This window comes from Podarcis pityusensis (genome assembly GCF_964106645.2).
Source record: "Podarcis pityusensis genome assembly, chromosome: 11".
Classification (NCBI taxonomy): Eukaryota; Metazoa; Chordata; class Lepidosauria; order Squamata; family Lacertidae; genus Podarcis; species Podarcis pityusensis.
Window position 1 is genome coordinate 42,678,789 of NC_138036.1, and position 15,734 is coordinate 42,694,522.

The 15,734-nt window shown below is 42.3% G+C and overlaps 1 protein-coding gene across 4 annotated transcripts in view; it reads right to left on the minus strand.

Annotated features, from left to right (window-relative positions):
• Window positions 1-15,734, minus strand: part of EPB41L4A (erythrocyte membrane protein band 4.1 like 4A) — a gene marked incomplete at its 3' end in the record, with an annotated part of 95,833 nt that overhangs the window by 18,239 nt on the left and 61,860 nt on the right. For all 4 annotated transcript variants that reach the window (XR_013977164.1, XM_080972668.1, XM_080972669.1 and 1 more), the window contains exons 12-14: window positions 11,493-11,570; window positions 5,707-5,828; window positions 1,421-1,499 (exon numbers count right to left, since the gene is read on the minus strand). Coding sequence is in view for 3 of the 4 variants with exons in the window: in XM_080972668.1 (XP_080828794.1) it covers window positions 1,421-1,499; window positions 5,707-5,828; window positions 11,493-11,570 (279 nt within the window). The remainder of the gene's footprint in view (window positions 1-1,420; window positions 1,500-5,706; window positions 5,829-11,492; window positions 11,571-15,734) is intronic.

Consider the following 15,734-nt stretch of genomic DNA (forward strand, 5'->3'; position numbering starts at 1 on the left):
ACCCAGAAATAGTGCTTCAGGTTAAGAACTTTGCTTCAGGATAAGAACAGAAATCCGGCTCCGGCGGCGCGGTGGCAGCAGGAGGCCCCATTGGCTAAAGTGGTGCTTCAGGTTAAGAACAGTTTCAGGTTAAGAACGGACCTTCGGAACGAATTAAGTACTTAACCTGAGGTACCACTGTATACAGATAAATAATTGGTTCTCTTTTCGGCAATGAACAAAAGATTAAGCTTTGATCATTAGGCTTACAAATTTAACTTGGGAAGGATTTCTAATGTGTTCTGTGAGAGTGATTATCAGACCTGGAACCAGGTTAGACTCTCTTAACCAAATTAGCTGAAAATGATAGACAAGGGCTCCTGAAGTCAGAGTCTCAACAGCAAAGCTCCAATACTTTTTTTGCTTTTTTCACCCACCAAGGCAGGACTACTGAAGAAGCTGCAGTCTGAATCCCTGAGTCGCCACTTAGGAGCATTACAGGCCCCATTAGTTGATTCAGTACTTGGTCTGGTGACCTAGGGAATCATCTGGCCCTACCATTAGGCAGATGGAGAAAGCTGTCTCAGGTAGCAGATTTTTTAGGTATCATTCAGTAGCAATAAATTGTTAGTTATTTCAATTTACTACAATTATTATTGTATGCTTAGAGGTGGGGAGCAGAGTCTAAGCTTCCTGTCCAGATGTAAGAAGGCCCAGACAGAATGACCTCTGGCTTCCCATCATTCCTCACAGCAGCTGCTGTTTTGTAACCTGACAGACGGATAACGTCAGGGTGTGGCTTGGCCTCACAGGCCAAATTAGGGCCCCTGTTGGACTAATCATGTCTGCAGGTTTCCTGTGCCTGAATTAGAGCTTCCATATAAGGAAAATGACCCTTCACAACAGCAGCAATTGGTGATATCACCAAATACTACTGCTGTAAAGAGTCATTTGCATGCACAAGTTCTAATGCATTTTGGTGTTCAGCTGCTATTTAACCCCTTGCTTTCGATCCATGTCTATATATGCCACAAAAGCTTATACTGTGATAAAATGTGTTAAAGTGTCACAAGACTCTTAGTTGTTTTATGTGAAATTCCGCGGTTGTGTTTATAAAGTGAGGCATGGCTACTTAATTATAATGCACCATTAAAATGCAAGCTTTTTAAAATAAACTTTCATTCATTCTTGCATCAAAATGCAAACATGCAGTTTACAGAAGTAGACTACAGACTAATTATTTGCTAATGAGCACTGAATAAGTCCTTCGCTAATGTGGGTCTGGGACATAGATTTTCCAAATCCAAGAAGGCTAATAGCCTAGAACCAACCTCTGGTTCTTTCTGCCTTTACAAACTTATTGGAATTTCAAATACCTTGCTTCAGACTTTCTGATTCACTTTATGGCAAAATAAAGTAATAATAATTATAATATCACTACCTTTTTATTGGTGAGGGTGCAATAATTTTTGTAGTTCCTTCATTTTCTCCAGTTAAAGTGTGATTTGTACAATGTGATCCTGAAAGATAGAAAAAAAAATGTATTTTTACTAAATGATTTTAGTGGTTCTCTTGGACTTTGCAGCACACTATGCACCTAGACTTTTGTTGGAGTACATCTTTAGTTTTTGAGACGACTGTGTCTGCGGGGACGGTGGGAAAGCGGACTGAGAACTATGAGGGGAAAGTAGATATTATGGAAAATTCTAACTTTTAGTGACTATCTGAAGAAGTGTGCATGCACACGAAAGCTCATACCAATAACAAACTTAGTTGGTATCTATGGTGCTACTGGAAGGAATTTTTAAATTTTGTTTTACCTTTGTTGAAGCAGCAGTGTATGAAACACCAATTAGATTCCATCCATAAGGCACATTTCACCACACTTGGACTGTGGCTGAAGAAAATGTGCTGGAGGCATATTGTGCCTTTACCAGAGTTCGACAGTTTGCCAATACTATATTGAAAATACCAATGACAATGTTCTGATGGGAGTTTTTAACAAAATGAATGCATTATCAGTTTGCAAATATCTCTGTAAAAACACAATTTGCAGAATCTGTCGTATATTGGATCAGAAAGAGGTCCACTCAATCTAAGCAGCAATCATAATAAACTGAATGTCTGTTTTATACAAAAGCAAAGCTTTTCCAGTCGGACAGACAGTGCATTATTTTTATAATTAAAAAGCCTGGTACCAGAAGACAGAAGTGCCAAATGGTGATTATTTTGTCAGGCATAACGCTAAACACAAACTAACAAATGCATGGATCAGAGTTTTTATACTCTAGTTTTTAATTCCTTCTTCATTTTATTTTTATAGTGCTAGACTGTTCCATCTTGGTGGAATTCTGAAGTAGTGCTGAAGTTCCAATTCTTGATCATAGTAGAAACATTACTGAGCAATGAGTAAGCTTTGGTTGCCTGTAAACATTAACCACTGTGGTCAAAGAACGACAATTTATTGACACTAACATAGACTTTCCCAACTTTAATGCAAAACATATTGGAAATCATGCTAGTTCTGTGGGATGTTAACAAGGGATAATACCCCACTATAAAACATGTAACCTATATTTAGGATGTCCAAATCTTCAAATAAGCTTATTGGATCGAGTTGTTAGATGAATGTTTGAGCATTTCATTATACACCAGATAAAACACTCTCTTATAAAAGCCTACTGTCATATGGCCTAATAAAATAAGTATATACTAAACACACAAATATAAAAGATATCAGGGGCATTACACGACAATATCTGAAAATCTAAAAGATGTAATCTTATAACTAGTTTAACATATGCTCATACAATTTTTTATGCAAATCACATAATCCAACACTGTGCACGTGAAGCCCTTAAAAATAATTAAAGCACCACCAATCAGCTAGCTGGCAGGGGGCTGGTTGCGGCATAGCCTGAAGCCAGACCCCTGCTTCTCCCCCAAATGGCGTAGCAACAGATTAGTAACATTTTTGAAAGTGTTTCATGCACAGAGCCCCAGCTGTTGAACAGGAGAGGTAGACTGCACATGCAGTGTGTATCTGAATACATGATTCCCTATCCAGATGTATATATTGAAATTTCTATGCCAATTATCATTATAGCAGTACAATGAAAAACAACCCGCAGCAATCTAACCGTGGCAATAGCCGCAGTAAAGAAGATTGCAATAATGCAGTCCTGATGCTACCAGAGGATGGAGTTCTGCAGCCAAGTTATCCCTGTCCAAACAGGGCCACAGTTGGTTTACCTGCTGAAGCTGGCAGAAGGCAGTGTTGGACAGCAAGGTCACAATGCCTCATGTGACAGCAGTGGCTCCAGGAGGGCTCTCAAACTATGAACCTGATCTTAGGGAGCATGACCCCCATCTAGAGAAGGCTGCATACAACTCAACCAGGAGCCTTAGAAATAAGAGGCTTGATTCACAGGCAACCAAACAGTTGTGGACTTTAATATATTGGGTTCTTGTGCTTGTTAGTCAACATGCTACTGCTCCTTTATGTAAAAAACCGAGCAGAATTCTGGGGGAAGAGAGGGAAGCTTGGACTTATGGGAGAGTTGAGTCCTCTTTTACGCCTCTGTTAAACGGAACGAAAAGTTCTGTTGGGAAATTCATTTGTTCACATCTCCTTGACTGGAGTGTAACACATCCACCTCCATTTGTGAGGGGTATGTTCACACATGTGGATTTCATCTGGTTGCTTTTTCGCACCATCATTTTGGCATGCGACCGTCAGGTCAGTCAACCATATCAGGCTTTTTCATGAGTGCTGCAATGGTACGCCTTTACAAACACAATATTCCAGTAATTTTCTCATCAGAACATTGAAAATCCATATTTAGCACTTGGAGGTAATCCATAAAACTAGAATAATTGATAAATTTGGTCCATTTAAACAAAAAGAACTGTGATTATATTCTCTAAATCTAATGTAACAGGTTAGTTTAGCCATTGTTATATAATCCCATGTACATTCTTTAAGTGTTGGACTTTAATCATTTGTATACTATCAGTAATAAGCAGCAGGAAAAGATTTAAGAGGGCACTATTTACTTTCAACAATTAAAAAATGAGGAATCCCTTAGAGGACAAACTACACCTTTTGCAAAGGTCTCTTTTATACAGGTATTAAAGGTGCAGAAGCCTTGACTTCTTTTATACCTGGTCAGTCTACCACCGCTAAAGGAAAAGATTACAAATGTGTGTATAGTCCATTAGAAAGCAGTTACATTGCTTCTTTAATAATATGACTTGTAGTATTTCTCATTGAATATATTGAAACTTTACCTTGTCCCTGACACACATGATCTGCAGAGTGGATCAAAAGCAGGTAGCTTTCTTTAATAATTCAAATTATCAGTGAAATATTATATTTATTCTATTCATTATTCACTTAGTTAAAGTTGTGCTTGCGAAAATACCCACGGAAAAAGACAGGAAGTGAAATGCTGCTTGAACTGTAAGCAGAAGCGAAGCAAGAAACAGCATAGCTGATAGCTCAATAACGTCAATGTTACGCTGCCCTATATAACAAGCTGTTTCCAGAGGAAGCTGATCTCTTGTTTAAACCAGAAAATGTGTGATAATCTGTAAGGAAAGGAGTGTCTTCCTGATACAAATACACACCGCAAATCGCTTCTAATTTCAGAGAAGCAGAACTACAGTCTCTCCCTAGGTTACATCCAAACCTAGAGGGTGGAATAATGTTACTGCTGGAAGCACTAACTTCTGCTAGACATCAAAGAGACCATAAATAATGTGGAATATTCCTGGACCATGCAGCTGCCCAGCTCTTCTGAACTCCTTGCTTTAATAAGGTGTTTTTTGAGAAATCCCATGAGCAGAACTTGTCAAGATTTCATATCCAGGTTTCCCCGCCCATTATTTTTAAAATTCACTGTGGTATTTCTCTACTCTTTACATAACTATTTAAATAAACATGTGTGGAAGTTATTAGCATTTAAACTAGATGCTTTATTTTCAATGGGGTTTTCAAAAGCACTCAGTACCAGCTGAATTCTCCTCCCATCAACTGCGAAGCTAGAATCTCTTTCTTCAGTTAACTTAAGAGCCAAACTCCATATGAATGTTGGTCACATGTTTAAAGAATGTGCTTAACCTAGCTGCTTCTGATTTAGAGAAAAAGGAGCTGCAGCGGCCAGATTCAGATCAGGGACCTATTGGGGGGGGGGGACTTTGTATATGGCGATAATTTTTTTTGAATATTTTTGGAGATTAAATAAAAATGATGTGAAAAAATATTGTTTTGTTAATCGTATAATAAATAATAATATATAATATGATTGTTGCTGTAATTCTTATGTTAAGCTTATTTTCAGCTGCTGTTTCATTAATAGTGCTTTATAGATTGCAATTGTTCTACTGATGGTTTGTTAATTATTTTAACAAATTATTTTATATGATTTCTTCTATTACGTTGTTGCTTTTTTCGTTCGTAAGCCGCTTTGAGAGAGAATTGAATAAAAAGCGGCATAGAAATACAGCAAATCTAATCTAATCAAAAGCTTTCTGCTGAAAATTGTCCCCAGTCTGTCTGTTATTTGCCCCTGAAGGTGCTGTTTACCGCAAACAGCACCAAAAATAAGAGGAAAATTTGGAAGGAGTCTGAAACTAGTCAATCAATTGTAGTTTTGTAACTGACTCTAAAGTATTCCCTTCTGTTTAAATCTCAGTGTAATAGGAACTGTGTTCAGCAACGCTTACCAAGCTGTTGTGTTTTTGATGCTCTTTTTGGATAAGTTTTACTACGACTTCTTTCAACTGTTTGGTCAGGTCGAGGAAGCTGGATAGAGATGTCTTTGTTCATTTGCAAAGCTGTTCTCCCACTAGAAAATGAAACAAAATGAGTCAAGTAGGTTTTCTGTACTTCAAACAATTAAAAGGAAAAATGTGGCCCATTGTCCTCACAATATAACAACTTCCTTCACCCCCTCCCTTCCGCTGCCCTGCAAGTTTTCCAGTTTAATCTTGAGGTATAACTGAATTCCCTTCCATTTTCCAGTATGTGTGTGTGTTGAAGTGGTACAGCGAATCTGTATTTTGTACTTCCTTAACTTCCATCTTTGTTTGGGCCAGCTAAGCACTAAGTGAATCTCTAGCAAGCGCTCTTGCTTCCCTCAACAAGATAAGTAACAAAACATATCCCAGCAATAAGTCTTGAAAGTGCATAAAACAGATGCTTAAAGGAGGTAGTTTCACTACTCCTCCTAGTAGCTGGAAATGCCAAAGATTGCAAGGCATGTGCTCTGCTACTGAGCCTTGCTCACCTGTAAGGTGTTGGGGTGTGCAACTCAAACCAGGACCTGCCACAGGCAGTCTCCAGTGCCTTCACCCCTGCACCAACAGCATTCTAGTCCTTAGAGGGAAACCAGGCAGATTAGGTTTCATGGATCAAGAGCAGTAATAGTCAAATTTAGACTTCGTCATGAGGTCTCAGTGGGGGTTAAAACAATTTTAAAACACATTGAAGTCAGTAAAAGCGAATTACGATCAATATAATAGAGTGGGTACTAAAATATTTTATGTATCAAGGCAGGGTAAAGATGTACCTGAAGGAGCGTCTCCACCCCCATCATTCAGCCCAGACACTGGGGTCCAGCTCCGAGGGCCTTCTGGCAGTTTCCTCACTGTGAGAAGTGAAACTACAGGGAACCAGGTAGAGGGCCTTCTCGTAAGACTCAGGTGAGTCAGCAACAAGCTGATCACTGCGTAATTTAAAAAGGGGGGTGTTTGGAACTCTGTTAGAATATGGAACTTGCTAGCGCAAGTTAGGAAGGATGTGATTAAACAATATATCCTCTCCTGCCTCCCTAATCATCCCCACAAATTTCAATAGGGGAAAAATGTAAGGTTCTGTACTTAGGAAGGATGAACCAGCTGCACAAATACCAGGGTAGTTGAAGCCTCCCTTAGAATCATATCTCTCTGTTTTGAATGTTTGGTAATCTACTCTAGGAAGGCATCATCCAATCCTTCAATCTGACTTGGAGGTCTATAGCAGACACCCACAGTAAGGTCACTGATGTTTTCCTTTCCTAATTTTGTTATCCACATACTCTCAATCTGCCTTCCATGCTCCAAGTCATGGAACTCTACACAAGTGTACATATCCTTTATATATAATGTTATTCCTCCTCCCTTCCTGTTTGGTCTATTCTTTTTGAGTCTTATCTCACCAGGTTTCAGTAATACCTATGAATGAAAACACCCTTAATGTTCTATTGTGTGTTTATTGGACTGATAAGTCCTGTCTCACTTGCTCAATGCACTACTTGATTACCAACCTTGGCAATCCTGAACTCCCAGCTGTGGCTGGTACTGGAGCTTGGCCAAAGCTTGACAAAACACTGACACCCTCCCAAGAACAAAAGCTGCTGTTGAAATCTGCTCACTGGAAGTGAACAAGGGTGGAATCATACATCCTCTAAAACCATGGCTGCTACAAAAATCAAAGATCATATGGGTGAACCACTACTTAATCTGGTGCATTTGTGTGAACCAGCTTCCTGTGAACTGGCAGAGATTCTCACCACACCAGTGGAACCACTCTTGCTCAGCACTAAATCACCATTAAATCTTTCTTGTGCAACTATGTCTCTAGAATACTATGTTCTTAACATGACCGAAATAGGTCAAAGCAGTTATTCTTGTAAATAGATGTGCAAACGTGAGAACAGCAGCAGATTAAGCTTTCCCCCTCAGAAATGACAAGTTGCAGAGACTAAAAGTGCCACTTCTAAATTAGCTGTATAATTAACTATTACGTTAAATATATACTGAAGTTAAAAAGTGTTCCTTCCTTCTTTGTAAGCTCATCACCATATATGAATCTGCTTACAGTGGCAGCTGGCCCAAGAAAACCAATGGATGGCTTTTAAGAAACCTCAGGGATCTTAATTCAAGCCTCATGTTTACAGGGCTGGTTGCACAGTGCTACTGAGTATTGTTTTGTTTTGAAGCAAAGCTAGTTGGTATTTTCCCCAAAGGAAATTATATTAGAACCCCCACAAAATGCTTCATCTGCTGAGAAGAAAAGAATATAGCAAAGAAAGGTGCTATTTAGTGTAGTCCTATAGAAGCTGTTCCCAATCCGTTGCCCTCCATATGTTTTGGACTACAATTTCCATCAGCCCCAGTTAGTTGTCATCTTCTAAAGTATCAGAGGGTATCAGGAAGGGGAAGGCTGCCTTATAACACAGTCTACATCTTTAAAAAAATATTTAGGATGCTGCCATTGAATCCTTAAAACTAATTTAATAAAATATTTATCTGTACCAAAATGTGCATTCAGCATTTGCCCAAACTGATCAGATAAGTGGCTGCTTCAGGGAGAGAAAGAACATGAGAGAAAAGTGTAAGTATCAAATGTAACAAGAATTCCAGTAAATAGGAAAACACACTATCTTCCATTTGCTACCAGAACTGCTTATTCACCATATAGACCAGAGATGGCTAACCATTTTGGCCTTGAGTACTGCCCACATGGACATACAAACAGAGTGTCAGGGACTGGACTGAGGAGGAATGGTGAAGACCACCTCCCCCCACCCCCACTCCTCAACCTTCCAGAGAAGAGGAAGACAGTATGGATTAACAATAGCTGTTTGCAGAAGGTCACGGCTCTGAGACAGAAGAGGGGCAAAGCTGGAAGATAATGGGAGAAGAGGAGGGGGGAGAAGCAGAGCCGGAGCAGCTGGCTGACACATTATCACTAGAAAGCATTCCTGACCCCCCTTCTCCCAGAACCCGGTGAGCAGTGAAAGTAGGAGAGCAGAGAGCGAAGAGGTGAATGGCCTGGTGCTGTTGACAACTGAGAAGAGAAGGGGGTGGCGCTTACTCGGAGCAACACCATTACTCCTAGAGGCAGCATTTCTAAGCCCCTCTCTGTGAATATTGAATAAAAGACTTGGTAAGAGCTTATTGTCTATCTATTATTGGCAGCCTACTGTGGGGTGGAGGATCGGATTCCATGAAGCCTGACACAAAGAGACACATACTGTTTTCTCAAGCAATATTAGGAGCTGATTCAAAAAATTAAGTGATACCAAATGTCTCCTTTATTGCTATACACAAGCTAGGCCAAATCCAGCAACAGCATGGTATCTTATCCAATGCGCTTTTTTAAAAAATAAAAAATGGTGCTGGTACTCACCATGAAGTTGGCACAGCAAACACCACATTTAGCATTTGGGTGGGAATATGTGCCAGTACTACGTACGCTTGAGTACCCCCATAAAAATAGCACTGAATCCACAAATAATGGAAAACAGGGAGCCTGCTCACTGTTCTTTTTTAAAAAACTAAAAACAACAACAACAAATCCTAACACAATAAAATCATGTATAATAGAGCACTGGAGCGGGGGAAATTCCCAACTGCTTCCTCAATTAAAATATAATTATAATATTAAAACAGAAAACATTACTGCAATGGCAGGACAATGTTGCAAGACACAAAGATCCACCAAATCCAAACTCTTTCATGCCAGAGAATTCCAGTGTTAGTATAAAAAAAATTGGGAACAGGTTAGTCTAAAATGTCAAGATTTAAATATCAAGCAAAACGTACTGCAAATGGCATTAAGAAAACGTTTTAAAACAAGGAGCCGTTTCGCAGTTAATGTGCTCTTGTTTTTCCTGTCGCAGAATAAGATCTGATAACATTATTTCAGCTTCAACAAAAGCAAAATTCATGGACTTGCCAAGCTTTGTTCTTGAACAACCATTAATGGTGCAAAACACAGCACTTTCCCAGCAATAATTCCCAGTTGCCAAAACATCTGCAGTTGAATGATTGAAAAACATCCAGGTGGATTTGTTTAATGAGTGAAGAGCAATTATACTGTATGTAAAGAAACAGTAATTACTGACGGACTCGTATGAATAGGCTCTGCAGGGACAGGTTCTGTTTTACCAACAAAATGCCAGAAGGCAGCCAAAGAAGAAAACTTTAAAAATTTCTCCCTAAGCATCCCAACATTTGCTTTGACACGTGTGCATTTAGTGGGTTTACAATGTGTACATTCAGTTGTGTAAGCAGGGAGCTTATCAGACACTTAGCTTTATATACCTTATTTTTTTAAATGCCAATTTGCTTGTTAGCCAGAAAATATGAACTGCTAATCCCCAGGTCATTTAAAGCCTTGGTTACAAGTGGTGAACTTCATTATTTATAAAGGCTTACTGTACATGCATGCATGTATGTATGTATGTATGGGACGCGGGTGGCACTGAGGGTTAAACCACAGAGCCTAGGACTTGCCAATCAGAAGGTCGGCGGTTCGAATCCCCGCGACGGGGTGAGCTCCCGTTGCTCGGTCCCTGCTCCTGCCAACCTAGCAGTTCGAAAGCACGTCATGTGCAAGTAGATAAATAGGTACCGCTCCGGCGGGAAGGTAAACGGCGTTTCCGTGCACTGCTCTGGTTCGCCAGAAGAGGCATAGTCATGCTGGCCACATGACCCGGAAGCTGTCTGCAGACAAACGCCGGCTCCCTCGGCCAATAAAGCGAGATGAGCGCCGCAACCCCAGAGTCGGTCACGACTGGACCTAATGGTCAGGGGTCCCTTTATCTTTTTACAGTACATGCAAGCTGCTAGGCAGTTTCAATTTGACCCATTCACTAATGCAGAGCCAATGCTTTGGGGGGAAACCTGCTGATTTTGATTGGCCATAGACAAGTTATGCGGGGGACTTGGGAAGACAAAAGGTATGCAAATGATAAACCAGATAATCATGAAACAATCTACATTAAAAAAATTGCAGCCTTGCAAGACAAATATTAGGTAAAGGTAAAGGGACCCCTGATCATTAGGTCCAGTCATGGCCAACTCTGGGGTTGTGGCGCTCATCTCGCTTTATTGGCCGTGGGAGCCGGCACACAGCTTCCAGTTCATGTGGCCAGCATGACTAAGCGGCTTCTGGCGAACCAGAGCAGCGCACGGAAATGCCGTTTACCTTCCCGCCGGAGTGGTACCTATTTATCAACTTGCACTTTGACGTGCTTTTGAACTGCCAGGTTGGCAGGAGCAGGGACCGAGCAACGGGAGCTCACCCCGTCATGGGGATTCGAACGGCCGACCTTCTGATCGGCAAGTCCTAGGCTCTGTGGTTTAACCCACAGCGCCACCAGCGTCCCTACGCCAAACAGGGCATACCACCCCAGACCATGGTCAGTGATGATGAGAGCTGTAGTCAAGGAACATCTACAGGGACACAGATTCCCCAACAGATTCTGCACAACCGATCAAAGCATATTCTAATTTTCATAGAACCACACGCGGCATCTATTATAATAAGAGGTGGAGGTAGATGAGCTCAGGGAGCCCATTTTTAAGCTGTGACTATAATATAACAGCTACTCCAGAAAGAAGTAAGGAACAAAAATACACAGCGAAGGATACCTAAAATAATAATAAGATCATAAACATAAACATGTAAAAAAGAGTGCCTAGTATGAAGGTTTGGCATCATACTAACAAAGTTTCCTTACCTATACCGGTGCTTATAGCCAAGAGGCCCAAGTTTGCCAAGTTTTCTTGATAGAGAATTGGATTCGTTTTCTGGCATTCTGTATCAGTTTTAAAAATAAGTTAATTAAATATGGTACAAAGCTATGCAAGAGAACATAGACTGTCTGCAGGCTTCTCTAAGTGACAACCCTATTACAGGCAATTTTATAAGACTGAAGATCTGCAGCTAGAGGGAAACCCACTATATTTGTTCTTTTCCTATTTAAACAAATACTCCAATTTTTTTATTGTCGTCCTTTTTAAAGCTAGAGAAGCATGACCAGGAAGATGTAGTTATGCTTACATTCTGTTGATCAGTACCAACCTAAGTCATAAATGATTTCAAGAGAGCACAAGCACAAGTAACTTTCTAAGATGAACATTACTTCAAAGTGTATCCTCTGGAATTTAAAGCTTTTTGCTCCGTTGGACGGTAAGCTGTATCTAAACAGAACATAAATACTAAAACAGTGCATTGAGATCCCACGGCTGAAAAGTTGTATAGTAAGACTTCTATAAATATGGGGCACAATTCAGTCAAAGTTAAAAACGTCAGTGTTAATAACTTTACAATGCTGCAGTCCTGCACACAGTTATCCCTAGGTAAGTCCCATTGATATCAACAAGACTCAAGTACAGGTAATTTATGTGCTGGATTGCTTCAGATTCTGACTACCACACTGATCTCAAGAGCATCTGCACGAAGACCGAGACTTTACTGATTCTATGAAACTAAGAAAAACCCTTCCTATATCTGTCTCATGAAAGTTCTGAGAAGTTTCACAAATTCTATCTCTTGAAATTATGTAATATGCATAATAGAATATTTCACCCACTAGGTGGGGCCACACCATTTTTCAATGCTATAGGTACTATTTGCTTGTAGGGCTTTATAACAGAGATTAAAAACTAGCTGTTCAGAGGAGCAAGCTGGGAGCTGCTCTCTCTAGTTTTAGTGAAACAAGTAAGATCTTCACAGTAACAACATGTATAGGTGCACAATGGAGCTTCTTTAGTTTCAGATGGCACTTAATGAGTGTGAGCGAGGGTGGGAAACATTTTTCAGCCTGAAGGTCCTATTCCCTTGCCCCTAGGGGGCTGCATATCACTGGTGAGAGGAGTTGGAGGCAAATCACAGAATTGGAGAGTTGGAAGTGACCCCAAGGTTCAATAGTCCAACCTCTTACAATGCAGGAATCGCAACTAAAGCATCCATGACAGATGGCCATCCAACCTCTGCTTAATAAACTTCCAGTGAAGGAGAGTCCACAACCTTCAAAGGGAGACCGTTCCACTGTCCATCATTGTGGGCAGAGCAATGGATGTGTTTCTTACAAAAACCAGTAGTATACACAGACACCTTTCTCCATCCAGACAAGCAAGAGGAATCATCACAGTTCAAAGAGATACAGTGGTGCCTCGCAAGACGAAATTAATTCGTTCCGCAAGTTTTTTCTTCTTGCGAGTTTTTCGTCTTGCGATGCACAGTTTCCCATAGGAATGCATTGAAAATCAATTAATGCGTTCCTAGGGAAACCGCTTGCCAGGCTGGCGGTGCGGAGAAGGGCTTTTCTCCCCACCGCAAGCCTTCAGGACAGGTACGGGAACAGAGGGGAAGGCGCGCAGCGCTTTCCCTCTGTTCCCGGGGCTTGCGTGGGAGGAGGGTTTTTCCTCCCCACCGCCAACATTCAGAACAGCATTCTGAATGTTGGCGGTGGGAAGGAAAACCCTCCTCCCACCCCAAGTCTTCAGGAAAGCCATCCGATGCCGGGCGGCGGGAGAAGGTGTCCCCCCCCCCCGCCCGGCATCGGAGCTTCGTTCCGATGCCGGGCGGCGGGAGGAGGCATTTCCCCCCCCCGCCCGGCATCCGAGCTTCGTTCCGATGCCGGGCGGGGGGGAGGAGGCGTTTCCCCCCCCCCGCCCGGCATCGGAGCTTCGTTCCGATGCCGGGCGGGGGGGGAGGAGACGTTCCCCCCCCCCGCCCGGCATCGGAGCTTCGTTCCGATGCCGGGCGGCGGGAGGAGGCATTTCCCCCCCCGCCCGGCATCGGAGCTTCGTTCCGATGCCGGGCGGCGGGAGGAGGCATTTCCCCCCCCCGCCCGGCATCGGAGCTTCGTTCCGATGCCGGGCGGCGGGAGGAGGCATTTCCCCCCCCCCCGCCCGGCATCGGAGCTTTGTTCCGATGCCGGGCGGGGGGGGAGGAGGCATTTCCCCCCCCCCCCCGCCCGGCATCGGAGCTTCGTTCCGATGCCGGGCGGGGGGAGGAGGTCCGAGGACAGTGGGGAAGACGCGCTGCGCTTCCCCGCTGTCCCGGAGATTTCCCTATGGGCTTTCGTCTTGCGAAGCAAGCCCATAGGGAAATTCGTTTTGCGAAGCGCCTCCAAAACGGAAAACCCTTTCGTCTAGCGGGATTTCCGTCTTGCGAGGCGTTCGTCTTGCGGGGCACCACTGTATTCCAGCTACGTGGAATCACAAGGAGGGACATGAAACAGGACTATTGAGGGTGGCAGCTTGGGGAGGGGGCATTGTCTAGGGAGACACCTGATCGCTGGATAGAGAGGTCGGGGGAGCCTGCATTTATTATTAGTGTTATTTCTTATTATTTCAATTTATATACTGCCCTTTATACAAAGATCCCAGGGTGGTGTGCAACAATAAAAACACATTACAGAACTTCAATGATAAACACAAAATAAAAAGCATACTGGCAAACAGTCTAATAATAAAAGAGACACAGGTCATGGATTATTTAATAGCCATAGGCCTGAGTAAAAAGGAATTTTTTTGCCTGGCATTTAAGACAGGTAATGATGGTGCCAGGTGAGCTGCTCTGGGGAGAGCATTCCACAGTTGGGGAGCCACCCAGAAAAGGTCCATTCGACACTAGTCTTGAGGTTCCCTGAACCGCAGCTGGAACCTCAAGATAGGTGTCATTCAGAATGAAAGATGCCACACAAAATGAAGGGAGATGTTATAATGAAGGAAGAAAAGTATGTCGGCTTGGTATGTAAAGGTAAAGGTAAAGGTAAAGGGACCCCTGACCGTTAGGTCCAGTCGTGACCGACTCTGGGGTTGCGGCACTCATCTCGCTTCATTGGCCGAGGGAGACGGTGTACAGCTTCTTCATGTGGCCAGCATGACTAAGCCGCTTCTGGCGAACCAGAGCAGCACACGGAAACGCCGTTTACCTTCCCACCAGAGCGGTACCTATTTATCTACTTGCACTTTGACGTGCTTTTGAACTGCTAGGTTGGCAGGAGCAGGGACCGAGCAACGGGAGCTCACCCCGTCGCAGGGATTCGAACCGCCAACCTTCTGATTGGCAAGTCCTATGCTCTGTGGTTTAAATCACAGTGCCACCCGCATGTAGACACACACACACACACATACACACACACACACACACACACACACATATATATATATATATATATATATATATATACTGGTTGAAGATGTAATGGCCCTAATGATTATCAGAGCTATAAAAAAATGAAAGGAAAGAAAAAATATATTTTAAGGAAAACTGCTCCTCTTATTTGCATTAAAAGTTCTTGCAAACCTCAGTCAAAGCATACAAAGCTGCTAAGTGAAATTTGGGGTCAACTTTGCATGCTATGAGCAATACCAAAAGGGGTTAGCAGGACACAGCAACCTAGTAGCCACTTAAGACCAGGAAATGAGCCAGAATGGCAGTTAGTGATACAATTTTAAAAAATTGTCACTCATCCTCTGAGCACACCAAGTCAACAAAATAAGTTGCACTGTAATTTTCTTCCAGCAAGTACTGAAGATGCATAGTTTAATCATCCTGGATAAGGGAGCATGTGATACATACACACACACACACACACACACACACACAATGTGTGTGTGTGTGTGTCTAAAGTGCGTGTGTCTAAAGTTAGAAAGAAATGAGAGAAAATTTAAAAGGCCCAAACTAGTTTGAGACAATCACATTTTAATTGTTTTTAAGTTTTTCCTTCCAGTATAAGTATGCTGGTTGAACTTCAGTGAGCCTTTTCCACTTGGTTGTTTAGACAGACAGCTTTTCTTCCATGAATGGAACTCTACCTCCTTTACCTCTGCACCGCCCCCCCCCACTTCACACCCTGACAATCTGTTCCTGGGGGGTTGATGAACTCCTGGGAATGGTGTGGGCTGCAGATGAAAGGAGAGTTGGTGGAAACTGCTCCCTTTCTTGCACAAATTGGATCCAAGCC